This window comes from Dermochelys coriacea, chromosome 2, assembly GCF_009764565.3.
Source record: "Dermochelys coriacea isolate rDerCor1 chromosome 2, rDerCor1.pri.v4, whole genome shotgun sequence".
In the NCBI taxonomy this organism is placed as follows: Eukaryota; Metazoa; Chordata; order Testudines; family Dermochelyidae; genus Dermochelys; species Dermochelys coriacea.
This window is the reverse complement of record NC_050069.1, coordinates 203,285,966-203,308,232: the sequence shown is the minus strand read 5'-3', so window position 1 is coordinate 203,308,232 and position 22,267 is coordinate 203,285,966. Positions and strand designations below refer to the sequence as shown.

Here is a 22,267-nt window from a genome sequence, read left to right as displayed (position 1 = left end):
CTTCGGTGGCCTACTCCTCTGGCCAGGTCAGTTAAAAGTTCAGTCCCCTCCAGAGGTATTAAACTTCCCAAACTGAGTACCACTTTCAACGATGGTCCCAAGATCCCACAAACAAAAGGTCCTTCACTCCTCCTAGGCTCAACTCGCTGTTCTCACTTTTATCAACCTGCTGACTCCCTAGGCTTTTCAATATTGGGTGTCCAAGTATATCATAAACCAAAACAGTCTCCTTCCCCTATAGCTTCTCTTCAGATGCCTCTTCCTTATGGAATGCTGGCCTTAGAATCACATTCCAGGGGCCTGCACCACAGGAGTTCATGCTAGTCTCCTTTACAGCTAGCTCCACGCTAACAGGCTTCCTCCCTACATACACCACAGTTGTTGCAGGGTGGGGCTAATTAAACAGGGTTGGTCAGCCCCAGGCCCCCTGGCCTATAAAGGGGCTGGTCACCCTGTTTCATGGACTCTTTAGAACTAATTGACTGGATTGAGCAAAGGTATGCTTGTACCCTGCATTTGTAAATGTTGCCTAACTATGAACACATTTATGCAATGAACTAAATCAATGTCAGCCTTCACTTGGAGAGACTTGGCCAATTAATTCAATTGTAGAGTTTACAGTGATGGGTCCTGTATTCCTGAGAGAGTACAGACTTGCACTTGGTTATGTAACATTTCTATCTTCTTCAGTGCCACTCAAAATGCATTTAAAGATATAATATTCCCATAACCCAGAATGGGGAGAGGTACTAGTTAACTATCTGCTTTATTGCAATTCACTTAAGTGTAAGTAAATCATTATCTCCTTATTCAGATGAGTAGTCCGATAGTCTTCAATGGGCCATACTCATCCAAGGAAGATTTGGCCCTCAGAGTGTTTGAGTTATAAAATGCTCCCATCCTCAAGTCCACTATGGAGACAATTTATGTTCGTTGAAAATACGTCAGGGATTAAGGCAGTTTCTGTTACATTTGTTGGCCTTAATATTTTCAGCTGCTATTTTAGTCCTTCAGTATACTCTTATATTTATTGTTACTTATTGGGGCCCATTCTTGCAGCCCTAACTTGGGCAAAACTGCCATTAACTGACTCCCATTGTGAGTTGCCTGAGCAGGAACTGTTGGATTAGGGCTAAATATCATAGCTCCTCTGATTTGGAAGGATTCTGAAGCATCCTCCAATCTATATATTAGCGTTATGTAAATTATTTACTCAATTAATTTAGCCTCTTTGTCTTCTCTGTAGGTTTGAGTTGTATATTATTTTTTCCACTCTGATCATGAACAGTTTGCTGAAAAGTATTTAGTACTTAGCATGTGTGGTTAGATGGTGATAGATGTTTAGCTTCATGTGTGGGTTTAAACTTAGCACTGTGATAGTCAATGGTGATTGGTCACATAAGTAATAAGGTATAGTTTCTGTTCCCTGATTGGAAAAAGAGGACAACGGATTGCAGAAACCATTAGAGCTCTGACTCTAAGGGAGAGATACCAAGTTAGTCAAAGATAGAAGCACAATTGTGGTAATTTTTTTAAAATGGTAGATCATTTTCCTTCTGGGCTTTATCCAGATCTACTGCAGGATTGTTCCTAGAAAAAAATTAGGCTACTTTAAGATTTATTGGCTGGGTGCCAAATATGTTGTGTGTATTTTGTTTGGTTCTAGTTATGAAAGGTATAATTGTTCAATTGACTGAGTCTTTGCCAAGGGTCTGGTGAAGGTTTTTGGAATTCCTGTTAACTTTTTCAAAAAGAAAAGGAGTACTTGTGGCACCTTAGAGACTAACAAATTTATTAGAGCATAAGCTTTCGTGAGCTACAGCTCACTTCATCGGATGCATTTGGTGGAAAAACAAAAAACAAAAAAAAAAGTTTTTCCACCAAATGCATCCGATGAAGTGAGCTGTAGCTCACGAAAGCTTATGCTCTAATAAATTTGTTAGTCTCTAAGGTGCCACAAGTACTCCTTTTCTTTTTGCGAATACAGACTAACACGGCTGCTACTCTGAAACCTGTTAACTTTTTGTGCTTCATACATGCTTTCTGTAGGCATTCATGACAGTAAAACTGAGTTAGTTGGATGTTCACAGAAAAGGAACGCAAAGGAGCATAAACATAGCTGAAACAATTTTATTTTAAATCTAGGTGAATACTTGTGTAATGTTTTTTATAGCATGCACTCAGTTCTGCTATGTATCTACAGGAATTGCTTCATGAAAAATTTTGTTTTTCTAAGTTTACTGCCTTTTCTTTGGCATACAAATTTCCAAAAATGTCCTTCAAACTTGGCCTGTAAACTTGCATACACAACTAGTTTTTTTCATCCAAAGTTCACACTTGCATGCACACCTTGGAAATAAATAATAAAGTATCCAGCATGCCTGTTAGATACCCATCATGTGAGTTGGGATGAATTGGGTTCACACATTGCTCAGAAGTATCGTTTCAGGGTGTCTGCAGACTCAAGGAAGCATCACTTACATGTGGCCCAACGTTCTTATCTTCACCACCGTAAACACTAGAGATTTAATCTTTTTAAAGGAAAGCTGGAGCACAGTTGTGCAGCAGGTTCCCCCTCCACCCACAGAAGCTGTATTTATGTGGCCATTAGCAGGGGCTCTCACAATTTCTAATCATTCAGTCTTTTAAAGCATTATCAGACTGCCATACTGGAGCACTGTCCTCATTCATCCTTTACTCGTGAGCTGTTCAGCAAGTGACACTTGAGTTGAGGCGGCGCACAGAAGGATTTACATTGATGTAGTGAAACAACTAAATGGGAATTAAGACATGTGGCCTTTTACCAATTTATTTTAAGAGAAATATGATCAGTGGTTTCTACACACATGCACGTGTGGAAACAAATGCGCCAGTGAATTGTTTGTTTCGTATTGCCCACAGTAACTCTTCTACTGTAAATTACAATATAAACCAGTGGTACCAAAACTTTTCCTGTCATATTCTTCCCCCCCCCCGCCCACCAGTAATGGAATCTGTCCATAACCTCCCTACGTTACTGCACAGTTGGCACAACAGAGGAATTTGGGCTGAAGATGTAGTTGGGGGCAGAACTGGTGCTAGTGATGGAGGTAGGCTGGGCATGGAACAGAGTTATGGCTGGGGGCAGAGCGGAGATTGGGGTGGGGGTGTAGCTGTGCTGGGGCCAGCTGGGTGGTACTTCCTCCCCAGCCCCTGTGGGGGCTGGCCCAGGCACCACTGCCATCCATTCCTCTGCCCCCCCAAGGATGGTGCACCCCACAGTTTGGGGACCACTGATGTAACTCCTTCTTCCTCAGCTTCCAGCCTACAGATTTCTAATTTGTATACTAATTGGTTCTTTCTACTTTTGTATTTTACGATATGACTGGTTTTCAGTAAAGCCCATTGAGTTTAATGCCAAAGCTTTTTTTGTGTGTCACCTTAAACCTGATCGATCTGTTGTTTCTTTGGTCCATTTGTGGAATATTGCTGCAGAATGTATGCACAAAACAAGAGTGTGATTTTATTTCAAGTTTCAAAATTGTGGAAATAAACCACTATTAAATCAAGTTACTTAGCTGCAAAGAAATGTTATGCCAGTATACATTTAAAATAATATTTAACAGTATTTCTTTTTTGGAATCTTTTAAATTTAATGATAAGATCAATTTTTGTTTAGAATCCACTGGGCCTACATATAAACTATTTTTTGCACAAGTATTGAAGCAACTCTTATAACTGTTAATTGTTCATGCAGTGGAAACATTTATTCTCTCTTTTGGTGTTTGTTTATCTCATAGGTAACTATGATTTATACTTTAAGTAGAATTCTAACTACATAAATTTCTAGTTTAAGCAAAATTTGCAAATCAGGAAATAGGTTAATAGATACTAAGGTCAGAAGGGACCATTCTGATCATCTAGTCCGACCTCCTGCACAGCGCAGGCCACAGAATCTCACCCACCCATTCCTACGAAAAACCTCACCTATGTCTCAGCTATTGAAGTCCTTAAATCATGGTTTAAAGACTTCAAGGAGCAGAGAAGCTTCCCTCAATGGAGACTATGGCCCTGATCCTGCACCATTCAAGTCAGTAGGAGTTTTGCCATTGACTTCAATGAGTGTATGATCAAGCCCTAGAAACCTGATCCAACATATTTTAAAGTCAGTGGAAAGACTCTGCAGTGAAGCGAGATTCAACAGCATGGCACCCCCTGTTAGTAGTCTCAGGAATTAGCTCTTTTCCATCTTTGGAGCGCCCTCTGCTGGCCGATATCCTGTCTGCCTTAGGCCCCCCCCCCGTGTCCCTCATGGATCCCAGTGCCCCTTTACCTTGGGGTGTTGCCCCCACATTCTGGTTCTCCCCTCCCAACCCTCTAAACCCACCTTGCCTCAGTGGCTACTGCCAGTCCTCATCCAGCCCCAGCTCACTGGGGCAGACTGCAGTCTGTAAACCACTCCTCATTGGCAAGGGGGGGAGGGGTTGGACCCGCTGCCTCTGCCTAACCCCAGGCTGCACCTTTGCAACCCCAATACCTGTTTTGGCCTTTGACCAGGCCCGCAGCCTGGGGATTTGCCAGGCTGGAGCTACCCAGCTCCTCCTCCCTTTCCCCAGCACTGCTCTGTCTCAAGTACCCTTCTTTTCCAGGCAGCCAGATCCTTCTCTCTCAAGACCTAGAGAGAGACTGACCCAACTTGTCCGAGTCCTTATAACAGGGCCAGGTGTGACCTGATTGGGGCATGGCCCCAGCTGTGACTGCTTCCCCAATCAGCGTAGCCTTTTTTTCTAGGAGCGGGGTAACTGCCCCGCTACAGACTCCAGTTGAGTTCAGTGGGCTTTGGATCATGCTCTTTGAGCATTTTTTTTCCTCTGATTTATGCAGCAGCACTGATGTCAATGGACCAACCTCAAATGTACTTCATTGTAACTGCTAGTAGAATTTGCCCCTATTCCATGATTTACAAGTTCTTGGTATATTTGGTATTTTCTAATCTATTCCTGTATCTAAAAACACATTCAAGCTCTCCTACAATTAGGTAGCATTCTCTAGAACTCTTTTTGTCCATTCAGTGTTCCAGTCTGCTTCGTGCATCTGACATTGAATTAGATAGAAAGAGATAAATGACTTTGCAGTGGATAATTGTAATTTAAACAATAAGAAACCCAGAAATAAATTAAGTTTATAACTATAGATGCTTTTGGGATGTGAGATCCATCACTTTTATATTGTTGCACTGCAACTTAATGATAGTGCTAGCATATGATTTTAATTTTTTTGGCAGTATGGGGATTTGATTTTGTGTTGACAGCAGCAACAGTATGTTGGTATTGTAATATTTATTCCCTAGTTAGGCAAATAAAAATGACAGGCGCAGGAGTTAAACAATACATTGAACTGATCTAGATTTTTTTTAAAAAATAGATATGTGGCAGACAAGTAGTATCTATTTGAATTTCATAAACAATTTTGGAAAGATTTCTAATTAGATAGGAGCAAAGAGTGAGTAATTGAACCCAAATATGTGAAGTGTAAACCCCTGAAGGCAAACCTATCTTAAGAAAACTCTGCGTTGTCCTAAAAATACTGGAATCCCAGCAAATATCATCCAACATTTCTCACTATGGTGTAAATAAGGAGTAACTCAGTTGAAGTCAGTGGGGGGAGGGACAGCTCAGTGGTTTGAGCATTGGCCTGGGATCTGGGGCAAAAATTGGGGATTGGTTCTTTCTTTGAGCAGGGTGTTAGACTAGATGACCTCTTGAGGTCCCTTCCAACCCTGATACTCTATGATTTCACTGATATAAAACCTAAGTATGAGGAGAATCAAGCCAACTGTTTCTTCTTGTAGGTTTATATACTGTCTCCCCCAACAAACAGCTATGAATACTTTATTATTTACATATTTAGATTTATACATTGTGCATACTGACCCAAGCCATTATCCGCTTATGAATATTTATCAAGGGATGCATTTTATTCAGCATCTTTCCCCTCACCACACAAACAGTTCTAAACAATGAAAGATGTCTGAATTGGGAGAAAGCTGCACCTGGGTCCCCTTTAGAATGCTGAAGGGTAAACGCACATTAATGAGCAGAATACAAGAAAAATACTGGCTTTTGGCCTTCAGGATGAAGTTTGGACAGACAACGAAAGGCCCCCTACAACACTAAAGCCCTGCATTTTACCTTGGTGGTAGGAGAAGCACAGGCAAAAAGGCTGTGCAATGGGACCTATATACCATATGGAGGGGGTTCCATACTAGTCCAAAAGAGACCAGAACAGAGGGGGCTGCTGAGTTAGGGTGATTGTGTGGTCCTAGTGAGCCAAAAACCCCAAAAGGAGTTGCAGTCGCTTTCAGATTTGTCCACCGGGGACTGAAGTGAACTGTTGTCTGCAATTTGAAAGGTTTAAACTGGATTAATTTGAATCTCCAATCAAATACTCCAATAGCCAGCCCCTCTTTATTTCCATGCCACTTCAGCAGCTCCCAGGACCTCCACCTGCTTCTTCAATGTCTTTTAATGTGATTCCTTTTGCCTATTAAAATGTTTGGAGAGGAGCAGAATTTGCCAGCTTTTCAGATGGGCAAACAATTTCAGGTGTGATTCTGAAATTTCACATGAATAGTAGAAGTTTGCAAACACATTGAACTTTGAAACCAAGACTGAGTTTGAGTGGGCTTGTGATTTAATATCACTATTGCATACAACAGCTTCAGTCTCTAGATAAGTCATGATTCAGATATGTTGCATAACAAAATGATCGGAAATTTACCTCTATTTTGTGTGATTTTGTCTTTGGTGTAAACTACCATTATATTCTGAACTGTGGTTCTCTGTGACATTTTACCGAAGATCACTAAACATTAAGAATTATCAAATAAAATGTGATTGTAAGTATCCCCTAATCAGTATCACTGTTATTCTTCAAATAGAATTATATGGAGCCTACCATGAATTCTAAGCCAGCCACTGCAACAAGAAAACTAAGAAACAGATTAATGTATACAGTGGTTGCGATTCACCTTCCTGTGAATTCTACAGTATCCCTGTCTCTGCTGAAATCATTAGAACATTAGCTCATTAGCTTGCACTTTTAAGAAATGTGTTTAAAATGTGTTTAGAAAAATGCACTTCTCATTTCTTACACACGTTCCAAATTAACTTCTTTGTAATGTATATTAAATGCTTGATCAGCTTGGCTGGAGACAAGGCACAAAGTTGTTGTTTTTTAATTAGGTGACCAGCAGCTTAGACTTCTGGAAACAAGTTTGAAATATTTGAGAAGCAACAATAGGGGGATTGAGAGAAATTCAGGAGAAAGGTGATTGAAATTAGGATCTCTCTCTTATGATGTGGTCTCAAGAATGAAGAAGTTGAAGCACTAATCTAGGGCCCGATTTTCAAAGGTATTAGGTTCATGAAGACACAGATGGTCACCAAATGAGATTTTCAAAGGCACCTGCACAGATTAGATATTTTAGTCATCTAGGGTTTCATCATTGGCTAATTTTTCCTTAAAGATTTTTTTAGATGTTCTTCTGAGCTACTCCGCTATTAATTTTTAAGTAACCATTGCCTTAGTAACATAAAGGTTAGTCCTTTTGTTTTCCTTCTTAAAATCAATTTGCATGAAATGACTCTTGCTCACATTTTAAAACATATCGCAAATAAAACTATGCAGTTTAATAAGAATGATAATATTAAAGGGGGCAAATTCTGTGGTTCTTAATTGAGCAAAACTCTCATTCACTTCAATGGGAGGCTTGCTCGATTAAGAGGTTTGTCCCAGAAGTGGGTTTTTTTTTTTAAAATCATAACATAACATATGTGTTAGACCTTTTTAAATAATTCTTTTTTAAGTGAATTTAGTGCTTGTGAAAAGCATTTGTATGACAGCTTTTTAGACTGAAATCTTCTGCATCCCCAAAGAGGAGATGCATCCTGAGAAGTAAGAGGGCAGCGTTCTCCAAAATGCTTCACCAGCATGCATCAATCCCACCTTCAGGGATGCTTCAAGAGATACTGTAAAGGGGTATTTAAGTTCTTCTCATTCAGTCATTGGCTTATCTGCTAAGGTGCTCAGTTGTGGTTGTTTTGATATATTGACAGCAGTCCACTAAAAAGTGCTTTGAGATCATTAACTTATTTTAAAAATACCACACTGATCATGAAGGGCCATTTGACTGGTAATGTCTTTTGGCCACTGGACTTAATCTAAATTCAGTCTAGTGAGTGAGAAATGGAAGTTTCAGTCTGATCCCTCTCTCCCACAACCCCTGAGTCATGGGATATGTAAAGTTGAGAGCATTGGTTTCTTACTATTCTCTTTATTTCAACCCAATAACATACTTCTGTTGTACACAGGCTGGCTTTATGTATTAATGCACAGTTGTGACTTCCATCATATCTATACAAAGGACTATGATAGACATGTTGTTGTAATTCAGTCTGTAATTAATGTTTTACTTCTGTGTTCCTCTACAGATAGTAACTTCATCCTTGCAAATGCTCAGGTGGCTAAGGGATTCCCTATAGTTTACTGTTCAGATGGCTTCTGTGAGCTTGCTGGATTTGCACGAACTGAAGTCATGCAGAAGAGCTGCAGCTGTAAATTTTTACTTGGTGCTGAAACAAATGAGCAGATGATTCTTCAAATTGAAAAATCACTGGAAGATAAGGTGGAATTCAAAGGAGAAGTCATGTTTTATAAGAAGAACGGTGAGTTTTATTGCTTTCATCAGTGTTCTATTAGTCCCAGACAAGCTGAAATTTACCATTATTTAGCATAGTAGTTATATATCCACTCTATTTAAGGATGTTGCATGTGAATGTTCAGAGGGCTACAGAAATTGATTTGAATAAAGGTAGGGCTGTTATGGTGGTGGAAGTGCAAATATATATGTAGAAGTGGTAATATCTATGTGATAAATTGCAGGATATTGTAAAAAGCTGAAGAAAGATTAATTCCATTGTGGAGCACTGACTTATTCAGTGTAGAAGTGCACCATATAAAGTTGTCTACTCATCTTGTAATCAAACATTGACCTGCTCTTGTTGAAGCTTTTTAAAACAAAAATTAAATTAAAACTCACCTACAGACAGAGACTAAGCATGGAAAATTTCAGCCTGATAGAAATGGTTGGAAAATTTACAGTATAACTGTTTTTCCTTGGGGAAATTCCATTTTGACCAAAAAAAACCCCACAACCCACATTTTTTTCACAAAATGGCTTAATTTTGAGAAAATTTCCCACAAAATTTGTTCAGAATTGGAACGAACAAGTTGGAATATCAAAATATTTTGCCAAATGGAAATTCCAAGTTTCAACCAGCTCTACTGATGCTGAAATTTTCAGAAAGTTTTGAATGTCTTATAGCAGCTAGAGAAAGAGCACTCTAATACATGTAATAACCAAGGTTTAAAAAAAACAACAAAAAACCCAGGCGCCTAGACTTAGTTCAGTGGGTATTGGATTGGGACCCAAAAGCACAAGCCCCTACTTACTTACAGCTAACGGAGTTCATATTTGCATGAAGAGGTAGAGGCTTGTGCGTTTTGTGGTGAAGGCCCCAAGTTTGATCCCCATTTATGACTGATATCTGTGTGTCTGCACAGAAGATATATCAGCAATGATACCACAAAGGGAAAAAAAGAGACTTGGGTTTGCAGAAGCATACCTGTAGCCGAGTGATATAATCATTCTTCCACCCATTCTATTGATGGCAGGCTCCTTCACTCCACCTCTTAGAACATCTCCCTCACTCGTTGCTAAGTGTTTTGATTGTGCATCCGATGAAAATGCATCGGATGAAGTGAGCTGTAGCTCACAAAAGCTTATGCTCTAATAAATTTGTTAGTCTCTAAGGTGCCACAAGTACTCCTTTTGTTTTGATTGTGTTGCCTTTGAAGTGAAGCACTGGCCATATGTAATGCTCAAGCACAAGGAACCAATGGGAAAGCAAAACTGACATAATGCTGTGAGAATGGTCTCAAACAATTAAAAAATATTTACGGCTTGAGGCTGTAGTTTACTGTGTATCAGCTTTCATTTTTATTTTTTAAGCTTAGAATTTGTGAGCAAATGTTTTGGCTAGGTGTCGTCTTCACAGTTCTTGCTTAATATTTATATGCTGTTGAAATGTTTCCCTGTAGAATTATATTACTTTGGTATTATACATTTTTACAGATGAGCATTTTAAAATAATGGATATGCTCTGAGGAAAGGGAAGACAATGTATTGAAAATACTAGGAGAAAAATTCTCCCCTTTTCTGACTGCAATATAAGAGGGAAAAGGGTCGTTTAGTCTATAGGCTCACAAACCTCAGGCTAATACACACTCTGTATTTAAAGTGTCATATTATGTAAAAACATTTTGAAGATGCAATAAAATGCTTCCCTCTCCTACTTTTAGCGTTTAAAAGAAAATGTTGCAGTGTGTCTGGAGCACATCATAAAAGTTAATTACTGATTTACTAATCTTTCTTGGATATGAAAAATGTTCCAGAAGTTTCAAGGACCACTTTTTTTCCCCCATTGTTGGATAGTGGTGACTAAACAAAGTCATAAGAGAGAAGATTTAAGATTAGGTAAATGGAAGAATTAGTGCCAGTTGTACTCACTGGCTTTTATCTGGGATGTAAATTGAATTGTCACTGCACCATCAGGAATGAATATTGCCTGTAGCATTTACGGTGGTAACAAAGGCCGAAAGAAAAGATCATGGAATTGTAGGTAGAGTTCCTTAGCAATTAAGGAGTTGGATCACAGATTAGTTGGGATGGACAAATTGGTTTGGATAAAAAAATTCCCACCGACTCTCATCTCTTAAACGTTTGTATATAATTTGAATCAAACTCATCAAATCATTTTCAAAGTATAAACGAATTCCTCTTACTACCTGTTGTATTTTATTTTCAAGTTTTTATGCACCACCTGGAAGTGCTGAAATATCATGGGACCATTTTTGCATTTAAAAGCAAAAAAGGCAAGAAATCTCACAAGAAAGATTATTCTTGTGATTTTTCAACTTAACGTTGCAGACCCAGAAAATTTGGCAAAGCATCCATAATTTATGTATCTGAACAAAATGGAATTACTGAAATTCTGAGGTTTGCACAGAAATTGCAGACATAAGACAGTATGTGGATTTTTTTTATTTTATTTTAGCTCTTTAAAGGTATCTACGGAATACAAAAAAAGTGTTTTTTTTTTTTAATTTAAAAAACAAAAAAAAATTGAAACCCTTTCATTGAAAGCAGTCCCTTTATTAAGCCCTGTCCTGGCTGTCCCAACTTTTTTGGCAAAACTGTTGGCAAGAGCAAATGGGACAAATGCCCACTCTTTTTGGACAAAAGAGGTGCGGGGGAGGTGGGGGGGGCGGAGGGGGAGAGGGTGAGCGGCGATGCCAGCCCTGTGCAGTGTCCTGTTTTTCCCTTTGGGAAATATGGTCACCCTAATCATCAGTCATATGAATATTCACATGACTGAGTATCTGGGTTTAGGACACTGTTCACAGGTGCAGACTCACCTTGGGTGCTAGACCAATTGGGATTCATTGCACATAGTAGTATACATTACTAAGAGTCTGCTTAATTAAAGAAAGTGATAGAAAAAGGGAGAGCAATAAGGTTCTGTTGGGAGAAACCCTACAACAGTCTGCACAGGCTAAGCTTCTGCTGGGTCAGATTTATGTTGTAAGAGTAGTCAGGCCTCAGGCTTCTGATACATGACTTAAAAATCTACCCCAGGAAGGAAATGAGTTTAGATCGTAAACCCTTGTACGTGTTCCTCGTGGGAAGCAGTGCTTACTCCCATTTGCAACATGTTTAAGCACATAAGTTATTAAAAATCATTATAGCTTTTCTTTTAAAAGTGCTCTTCATGCTGAGAACTAATTACTTAGCAAATTTCTTATTCGATTTGTACAGCTTCAAAAACCACTCTGTTAAAAATCCAGAAGATTTGTCCAACTCTTCTCAGTGTGACACTACACTTTCTTCAGTATGTCCTTTAGCATGGTTATTTGCTTATTTTTTGGCTCTCCATCTTATACTAGGCATGCATCTCTCCATGTATTGTGGTTCAACTTTTAGCTTCTACTTCATATTTCTGACAAATATCGTTATTAAGTTATAACTCACAGGGACACAGCATCAGTGTGCCCCCTGAACTTAGTGCTTTATTCAGCAATATGATTGGGTTGGAAGTCTGAGTTTTGCTCTGGGAATGGGTTGGCTATTGAATAGCTGTATTCCTGATCCAACTAGTGAGGACTGTACCTCCCTGCAACCTATGTTGCCCAGATTGGTTTTTTTGCCTATCCTGCATGAGGAGTCATGTAACATAGAATAAATTCTCAAAATTCTGACCTGTCATGCAATGGGCTCACTTTAGATTATCTGGGAGAGTTCTATCTCAGGTTTTAAAGTTCTCATCAGTAATGTGAAGAAATGTCCTCAATCAGGACAGCATAGTAGGAAAAGCTGTTACTGTAATATATTACAGTCCTTTAATTTGCTTGTGTTTTAGAATTGCAGAGAATTGCAATTTTACACATAAGCATAGGCAGAGAATATGGAGTAACTTTGGAACTGAGTTAGCTATCCTGCAAAAGCCAACATGGAAAGTCATGGTGACATACTTTGAAATGTGGGTGCCTGCAGTAATTTCAATCTGCAAAAACAGGAATGTACACATTTGAACCTGCTAACCTAGTGTTTGAATATGTAAGGCATTTCCTACTTATTAAAAGGATATAGAACATCCTAATTGCTGTACTTAGGTGAACAACATCATTATATCAGTGCTTCAGCTGCAAATCTCAGTACATCAAATATGGACTTAACTGCTGAGCTACTAACATACTTAAATACATACACTAGATCTAGCTTTAATGAAATGGTTGTAGTATGTGTGCCTGTTTATTTTAATAAGCCCTTTAGATAAAATACACACTATCTAGATAAGACACATTAACCAGATAGGTTTCAGAGTAGCAGCCGTGTTAGTCTGTATTCGCAAAAAGAAAAGGAGTACCCGTGGCACCTTAGAGACTAACAAATTTATTAGAGCATAAGCTTTCGTGAGCTACAGCTCACTTCATCGGATGCATTTGGTGGAAAAAGCAGAGGAGAGATTTATATATACACACACACACACACACACACACACACACACACACACACACACACACACACACACACACACACACAGAGAACATGAAACAATGGGTTTATCATACACACTGTAAGGAGATTTCAGAGTAGCAGCCGTGTTAGTCTGTATTCGCAAAAAGAAAAGGAGTACTTGTGGCACCTTAGAGACTAACAAATTTATTAGAGCATAAGCTTTCGTGAGCTACAGCTCATCCGATGAAGTGAGCTGTAGCTCACGAAAGCTTATGCTCTAATAAACTTGTTAGTCTCTAAGGTGCCACAAGTACTCCTTTTCTTACTGTAAGGAGAGTGATCACTTAAGATAAGCCATCACCAGCAGCAGGGGGGGGGAAAGGAGGAAAACCTTTCATGGTGACAAGCAAGGTAGGCTAATTCCAGCAGTTAACAAGAATATCAGAGGAACAGTGGGGGGATGGGGGGGAGAAATACCATGGGGAAATAGTTTTACTTTGTGTAATGACTCATCCATTCCCAGTCTCTATTCAAGCCTAAGTTAATTGTATCCAGTTTGCAAATTCATTCCAATTCAGCAGTCTCTCGTTGGAGTCTGTTTTTGAAGCTTTTTTGTTGAAGGATAGCCACTCTTAGGTCTGTGATCGAGTGACCAGAGAGATTGAAGTGTTCTCCAACTGGTTTTTGAATGTTATAATTCTTGACGTCTGATTTGTGTCCATTCATTCTTTTACGTAGAGACTGTCCAGTTGGGCCAATGTACATAGCAGAGGGGCATTGCTGGCACATGATGGCATATATCACATTGGTAGATGCGCAGGTGAACGAGCCTCTGATAGTGTGGCTGATGTGATTAGGCCCTATGATGGTATCCCCTGAATAGATATGTGGACAGAGTTGGCAACGGGCCTTGTTGCAAGGATAGGTTCCTGGGTTAGTGGTTCTGTTGTGTAGTGTGTGGTTGCTGGTGAATATTTGCTTCAGATTGGGGGGCTGTCTGTAAGCAAGGACTGGTCTGTCTGCCAAGATCTGTGAGAGTGATGGGTCGTCCTTCAGGATAGGTTGTACATCCTTGATGATGCGTTGGAGAGGTTTTAGTTGGGGGCTGAAGGTGATGGCTAGTGACGTTCTGTTGTTTTCTTTGTTGGGCCTGTCCTGTAGTAGGTGACTTCTGGGTACTCTTCTGGCTCTGTCAATCTGTTTCTTCACTTCAGCAGGTGGGTATTGTAGTTGTAGGAATGCATGATAGAGATCTTGTAGGTGTTTGTCTCTGTCTGAGGGTTGGAGCAAATGCGGTTATATCGTAGCGCTTGGCTGTAGACAATGGATCGAGTGGTATGATCTGGATGAAAGCTAGAGGCATGTAGGTAGGAATAGCGGTCAGTAGGTTTCCGATATAGGGTGGTGTTTATGTGACCATCGCTTATTAGCACCGTAGTGTCCAGGAAGTGGATCTCTTGTGTGGACTGGTCCAGGCTGAGGTTGATGGTGGGATGGAAATTGTTGAAATCATGGTGGAATTCCTCAAGAGCTTCTTTTCAATGGGTCCAGATGATGAAGATGTCATCAATGTAGCGCAAGTAGAGTAGGGGCATTAGGGGACGAGAGCTGAGGAAGCGTTGTTCTAAGTCAGCCATAAAAATGTTGGCATACTGTGGGGCCATGCGGGTACCCATCGCAGTGCCGCTGATTTGAAGGTATACATTGTCACCAAATGTGAAATAGTTATGGGTGAGGACAAAGTCACAAAGTTCAGCCACCAGGTTAGCCGTGACAGTATCGGGGATACTGTTCCTGACGGCTTGTAGCCCATCTTTGTGTGGAATGTTGGTGTAGAGGGCTTCTACATCCATAGTGGCTAGGATGGTGTTTTTAGGAAGATCACCAATGGACTGTAGTTTCCTCAGGAAGTCAGTGGTGTCTCGAAGATAGCTGGGAGTGCTGGTAACGAAGGGCCTGAGGAGGGAGTCTACATAGCCAGACAATCCTGCTGTCAGGGTGCCAATGCCTGAGATGATGGGGCGTCCAGGATTTCCAGGTTTATGGATCTTGGGTAGCAGATAGAATACCCCAGGTCGGGGCTCCAGGGGTGTGTCTGTGCGGATTTGTTCTTGTGCTTTTTCAGGGAGTTTCTTGAGCAAATGCTGTAGTTTCTTTTGGTAACTCTCAGTGGGATCAGAGGGTAATGGCTTGTAGAAAGTGGTGTTGGAGAGCTGCCTAGTAGCCTCTTGTTCATACTCCGACCTATTCATGATGACGACAGCACCTCCTTTGTCAGCCTTTTTGATTATGATGTCAGAGTTGTTTCTGAGGCTGTGGATGGCACTGTGTTCTGCATGGCTGAGGTTATGGGGTAAGCGATGCTGCTTTTCCACAATTTCAGCTCGTGCACGTCGGCGGAAGCAGTCTATGTAGAAATCCAGGCTGCTGTTTCGACCTTCAGGAGGAGTCCACCCAGAATCCTTCTTTTTGTAGTGTTGGCAGGAAGGTCTCTGTGGGTTAATATGTTGGTCAGAGGTGTGTTGGAAATATTCCTTGAGTCTGAGACGTCGAAAATAGGATTCTAGGTCACCACAGAACTGTATCATGTTCGTGGGGGTGGAGGGGCAAAAGGAGAGGCCCCGAGATAGGACAGATTCTTCTGCTGGGCTAAGAGTATAGTTGGATAGATTAACAATATTGCTGGGTGGGTTACGGGAACCATTGTTGTGGCCCCTTGTGGCATATAGTAGTTTAGATAGCTTAGTGTCCTTTTTCTTTTGTAGAGAAGCAAAGTGTGTTTTGTAAATGGCTTGTCTAGTTTTTGTAAAGTCCAGCCACGAGGAAGTTTGTGTGGAAGGTTGGTTCTTTATGAGAGTATCCAGTTTTGAGAGCTCATTCTTAATCTTTCCCTGTTTGCTGTAGAGGATGTTGATCAGGTGGTTCCGCAGTTTCCTTGAGAGTGTGTGGCACAAGCTGTCAGCATAGTCTGTGTGGTATTGTAATGGATTTTTTACCTTCAGTCCTTTCGGTATGATGTCCATCTGTTTGCATCTGACCCATAACTATTTCACATTTGGTGACAATGTATACCTTCAAATCAGCGGCACTGCGATGGGTACCCGCATGGCCCCACAGTATGCCAACATTTCTATGGCTGACTTAGAACAACGCTTCCTCAGCTCTCGTCCCCTAATGCCCCTACTCTACTTGCGCTACATTGATGACATCTTCATCATCTGGACCCATGGAAAAGAAGCTCTTGAGGAATTCCACCATGATTTCAACAATTTCCATCCCACCATCAACCTCAGCCTGGACCAGTCCACACAAGAGATCCACTTCCTGGACACTACGGTGCTAATAAGCGATGGTCACATAAACACCACCCTATATCGGAAACCTACTGACCGCTATTCCTACCTACATGCCTCTAGCTTTCATCCAGATCATACCACTCGATCCATTGTCTACAGCCAAGCGCTACGATATAACCGCATTTGCTCCAACCCCTCAGACAGAGACAAACACCTACAAGATCTCTATCATGCATTCCTACAACTACAATACCCACCTGCTGAAGTGAAGAAACAGATTGACAGAGCCAGAAGAGTACCCAGAAGTCACCTACTACAGGACAGGCCCAACAAAGAAAACAACAGAACGCCACTAGCCATCACCTTCAGCCCCCAACTAAAACCTCTCCAACGCATCATCAAGGATCTACAACCTATCCTGAAGGACGACCCATCACTCTCACAGATCTTGGGAGACAGACCAGTCCTTGCTTACAGACAGCCCCCCAATCTGAAGCAAATACTCACCAGCAACCACACACCACACAACAGAACCACTAACCCAGGAACCTATCCTTGCAACAAAGCCCGTTGCCAACTCTGTCCACATATCTATTCAGGGGATACCATCATAGGGCCTAATCACATCAGCCACACTATCAGAGGCTCGTTCACCTGCGCATCTACCAATGTGATATATGCCATCATGTGCCAGCAATGCCCCTCTGCCATGTACATTGGCCCAACTGGACAGTCTCTACGTAAAAGAATGAATGGACACAAATCAGACGTCAAGAATTATAACATTCAAAAACCAGTTGGAGAACACTTCAATCTCTCTGGTCACTCGATCACAGACCTAAGAGTGGCTATACTTCAACAAAAAAGCTTCAAAAACAGACTCCAACGAGAGACTGCTGAATTGGAATTAATTTGCAAACTGGATACAATTAACTTAGGCTTGAATAGAGACTGGGAATGGATGAGTCATTACACAAAGTAAAACTATTTCCCCATGGTATTTCTCCCCCCCATCCCCCCCACTGTTCCTCTGATATTCTTGTTAACTGCTGGAATTAGCCTACCTTGCTTGTCACCATGAAAGGTTTTCCTCCCCCCCCCCCCCCCCCTCCGCTGCTGGTGATGGCTTATCTTAAGTGATCACTCTCCTTACAGTGTGTATGATAAACCCATTGTTTCATGTTCTCTGTGTGTGTGTGTGTGTGTGTGTGTGTATATAAATCTCTCCTCTGCTTTTTCCACCAAATGCATCCGATGAAGTGAGCTGTAGCTCACAAAAGCTTATGCTCTAATAAATTTGTTAGTCTCTAATGTGCCAGGGGTACTCCTTTTCTTTTTATTAACCAGATAGGAGTGCTGAATTAATGAAGATATCCCCAAAAATTTGTCTGAGCCATGTATTTATTGCACTCAGCATCAGGTTTTGTATTGTTGTGGTCCTGTGTTCATACAGTCCTGGGAAACAAACCAGTGGTCAAATTCTTAGGCCTAAATTCTGCACTCAGACACCTCGGTATGGTTCCCGATTTAGTTAACAGAAGTGTTATGTGCGTACTCAATAGACTTAACAGACAAATGGCCAAATTTAAGCCTGGTGTGAGCAGGGGCAACTCTACTAACTTCACCTACTTGACTTATGGCAACTGCTCACACCGGATCTAAATTTGGCCGGTAGCAAGTGTGCAAAGTTATATAAAGTTGTCTGACTTATAAATGTGAGAACAGGCTTGTTCCCTCTGAGTATTTATTTATTTTTTTTAGAAGGAACAGAAAGCCTTGACACATACCAGCAAAAAAAAAAAAGTCAGATTATTCTGTAATTCTGCAGCATGCCTGACTTCTCTAATTGGCAGGTCTGACATACCCTCTAGGCATGCTTGTCTTGCTACCTCAAGAGCTGTCCCAGCACAGTTCTGAGTTCACAGTACAGATTGGAATGTCCTCTCAGCACTTATTTAAAAGCTTCATAATTAGCACTGAGCTATGACAAATAAGGATTATCAGAGGATACCATGTTTGTGAAAACACGGTATCGGGTTTTTTTTGGTTTACTTTCTCTCTGTTTTTGATATAAAATGAAGGGCTAGTATTTTGTAACCATTTAGTAATATTTTATTTTATGCCTTATCATGTTGGCAAGACACAGACCCAAGCTGCAAAATCTGAATACAAGTTCAGTGCTGGAGTTTGAATGTGCACAAACTTGTTCAGTGTTTTTATCTGAGGTTCCAGTTTGGCATATTTTGGAGAGAAACTATTATGAAATTTGAAATCAAGATTAGGTTTGGATGTTGAGTCACTACACAGTGTAGGGTATTTGGATTCAAGTTTCTATTTCAATCCCATCTCTAATGCTAGCCTAAATTTAATGGGTTTGATTCTTGCTCCCAGTACCCTACCAGCTTCATAATTAATTGTTTTTTCCCCTATCACTTAGACGTTTCAGTGGTAGTTCAGCTCAGGAATATAATGGTCAGCAAAACAAATTACAGGAGCAGTCCTTTAATTAAAGCAACCCCACTAACTCTCAGAACAAGTTCAATGGAAGTTTCAGCGAAAGTACTGCTTTAAACTGACATCAGCAGAAAGTAAAACTAGCTCATAGGCATTGGACTGAGAGCTGCATGAAGTGTATGAGCTGTATGTGGAAAGATGTGGCATACCAGAGTTGCACTGTACATCTTTGTCTTTTTAAATTATTTTATTCCTGGTCCATGATTAGAGTTAGCAAAAAATTTTTGCCCAGAACTTTATTTTTGCCGAAAGATGCAGTTTGGGTTCACTTACCAAATATGTGGTGGTGTCAGCAAATTGTTTTGGTAAAAAAGAAAAAAAAAAGTCAGTTTCAATATTTTCAAAAATGAAAGTTAGATTTTGGGGGCTACACCAGGGATTCACAAAATGGAGGAGGACAAGGTGGTGATGCCCCCTGTCCTTACACAATAGCTCAGTGGACAGCGCACTCAGCTGGATGGGAGAGAACCTGGTTTGAATACCCACTCTGGAGCAGGGATTTAAATGCAGGTCTCACTCCTCCCAGATGAGCGCCCTAGCCATCAGGCTATAGGTTCTCTCTCTCTCTCTTTCTCCTGTTGAAGCTGTTGAACTTTGTATACATATTTCTATATTCTTTGGGCTAGAGAGAGTGAGTGAGAATGATTCCATAGCCCAGTGGTTAAAGCACTAATTTGGGAGGGCAGCCCCCTGGGTTCCTGTCCCTAGGTGATCACCTAAGTGCTTGGGTGCTTTTAAAAATCCCACCCTATATTGAATTTTATCATATATATCAGTGTTTGTGGCTCCTGTCAGCTTCTAGTCTCTTATTTCACAACATCTTGAGTAGAAGTATGGTGACACAGAAATAAACAAGGCAATTTATCATGGTGTTTTCTACTTCAGAGGGCTTTACAGAAAGCGGTACTTCAGCAGGATATTTTCATAGATCTTTTCCAAGTAGACCTTTGCTTTACCACAGATGCTGGGCCAAATTCTGATCTCAGTTACAGCAATGTTAATTCAGAGTAACTCCACTGAAGTAAAGAGACTTACTGTGGATTTACACCAGTGCCACTGAGAACAGAACCTTGCTCACTGGATCCCCATTGCTCAAATATTCTGCAACCAGAAAAATACAGCATTGATGAACTATATTTAGACAATTCTCAAAAAGTTAAATCAGGTCTTTGGAAGCCCCAGAAGTAGACCAGTAACCAGTAGTAGATTGGACTTTTTCCTATATTTGTGTCTGTCTAAGAAGATGCTACAATGAGCTGTGTAATTGTTTAAGTAGTCAAATGTAACATCTCTACACTGAACTTGAATTGCTAGTGAGATCACAGACTAATTCCCTGAATCTCTCTCAGAACTTGAACAGCCCAATTACTTTGTTTCTTATTAAAGAAAATTTTCCCATTTTTTGGCCAGCTACTTTACTTTTCTCGCTAAAATGATGACTACTTAAAACTTTTTGTTTTATTGTGTTATTTCTTCATTCAAGAATCAGTGAAATAGAACACAGCTGTTCTGAAGAGCTCTTTCCTTCCTCTCAGTGTAGGTGAATACACTTTAGCAGTTGTATGATACTGAAGGAGTCAGGTATTGCTCAGTGGGAGTAAGGATGCTGGGAGCATTAGCCCTGATAACAAATTAAAACGAAACAAAAAAGAAAGCTAGCAAAACTGAACAGCTTTATTATACAATTATTGAATACCATTTAAGAACTGGCCAAAGTGGGCAGCTGATTAGGAAGTTTAGGGCAGATCCATCTTCTGTGATGATGACCAGATCTGGCAGCACTAGCTAGGGTTGCGAACTTCCCAATTTCTGGAAACTGGACACTTCTGCTCCTCCCCCTGAGGCCCACCTCCTGCTTCACTCTCTCCGCCAAAGTACCACCCTCCATTCACTCCTCTCCCTCTCCCCCCGTGCCCAGCCCAGGGACCTATGCACTCTCCCCATCCCGACAGTTACCTGCATGGGGGGAGGCGCTCTCCTCCCTCTGTGCTGCCCCCCAGCACGTTCAGCCACTGTCCCTGGCAGCTGGGCCCAGACAGAGTGTGGCCTGCTGCCACCGCCTCTCACAAGCAGGCTCTCTCTGAGGCAGCCCAGTCACCACACTGGGCAGCTGGGCTCTCACGCCAACCCAGAGTGGAGTGGCCGTCAGGAGAAGTGGGTGGTCCCACCCCTTTCACTCCCCAGCACATTTCTGGCTCTCTCAGCCTGTGACCCTGGCAGCCGGGCCCAGGCAGGGAGTTAAAGGGTCAGGACCACCCACTTCTCCTGCCGGCCACTCCGCTCTGGGTCAGTGTGAGAGCCTACCAGTCGGCTGCCTGGGAGAGAGAGAGAGCCTGGCGGCAAGAGGCAGCAGGCAGCAGTGGGAGAAGGACAGAGTCCCACCCACCCCCAGCAGACAACTCTGGGGAGCATTTGCACCTGTATGCCCCTCCTACACATTGCTCCTGCAGGTGACAACCAGACTTTTAGTGTCCAGTCAGTGTTTCTGACCAGACACTGTCAGATGTCCTTTTTCGACCAGACTTTCCAGTCAAAAACCGGACACTTGGCAGTCCTAGCCTCCAGAACAGAAAGAGAAATCTTTTGTTAGCAAATTAACAATAGAAGCTATCAACATTATTTAAAGATAGATTGCAATATTTAAACACAGCAACATGAAAAGGGGGTTGAGGGGAAGCAAAAAAGAACAACCAAGCACTAGCAATGAAAGTCTGATAATATTGTCCAATTGAAATTACATATCCCATTGACCACAGAGTCCATCTCTTTAATTTATAAAGCTAGCTTTACCATTATTCCCACTGGCCTGTTTTACTTATAGCTCAATAGTTCCAGCTCCCTGGTGCTCTATTAATTACATTTAGCTGTCATTTTAAAAACCTTGTATATTAATGCAAGTAGATAGGGAGGAATGCTTTGATGAGAGAGGAAGTTAAATCCTATTAACAGTTACTGATGAGAAACACTTTCATACCTTCATCAGAATGCATCCGATGAAGTGAGCTGTAGCTCACGAAAGCTTATGCTCTAATAAATTTGTTAGTCTCTAAGGTGCCACAAGTACTCCTTTTCTTTTTGTTTCATACCTTCAGTACCTTTTTTCTCTCTTTCCTCCAAACAGTTGACCTTATTCACTTGTGCCACTGATTATCATTTGTATTACTGTGGTGCCTGAAGGTCCTATTGAAGGCCTTATTGTGCTAGGTATCACACAAATACATAGTAAGAGAGAACCCCCCTCTGCCCTGAAGAGTTTACAGTTTAAAAACGCAAGACACAGAAAGGGTGGGAAATAGGAAGTATTGTTGTTCCAGCTTTTATGGTGGGGAACTGAGGCACA

The 22,267-nt window shown here is 41.1% G+C and overlaps 1 protein-coding gene across 2 annotated transcripts in view; it reads left to right on the top strand.

Annotated features, from left to right (window-relative positions):
• KCNH8 (potassium voltage-gated channel subfamily H member 8) overlaps positions 1 to 22,267 on the top strand; it is a 412,103-nt gene that overhangs the window by 110,723 nt on the left and 279,113 nt on the right. For both annotated transcript variants that reach the window (XM_043509048.1, XM_038390383.2), the window contains exon 2: positions 8,472 to 8,705. In XM_043509048.1, the coding sequence (XP_043364983.1) occupies positions 8,472 to 8,705 (234 nt within the window). The remainder of the gene's footprint in view (positions 1 to 8,471; positions 8,706 to 22,267) is intronic.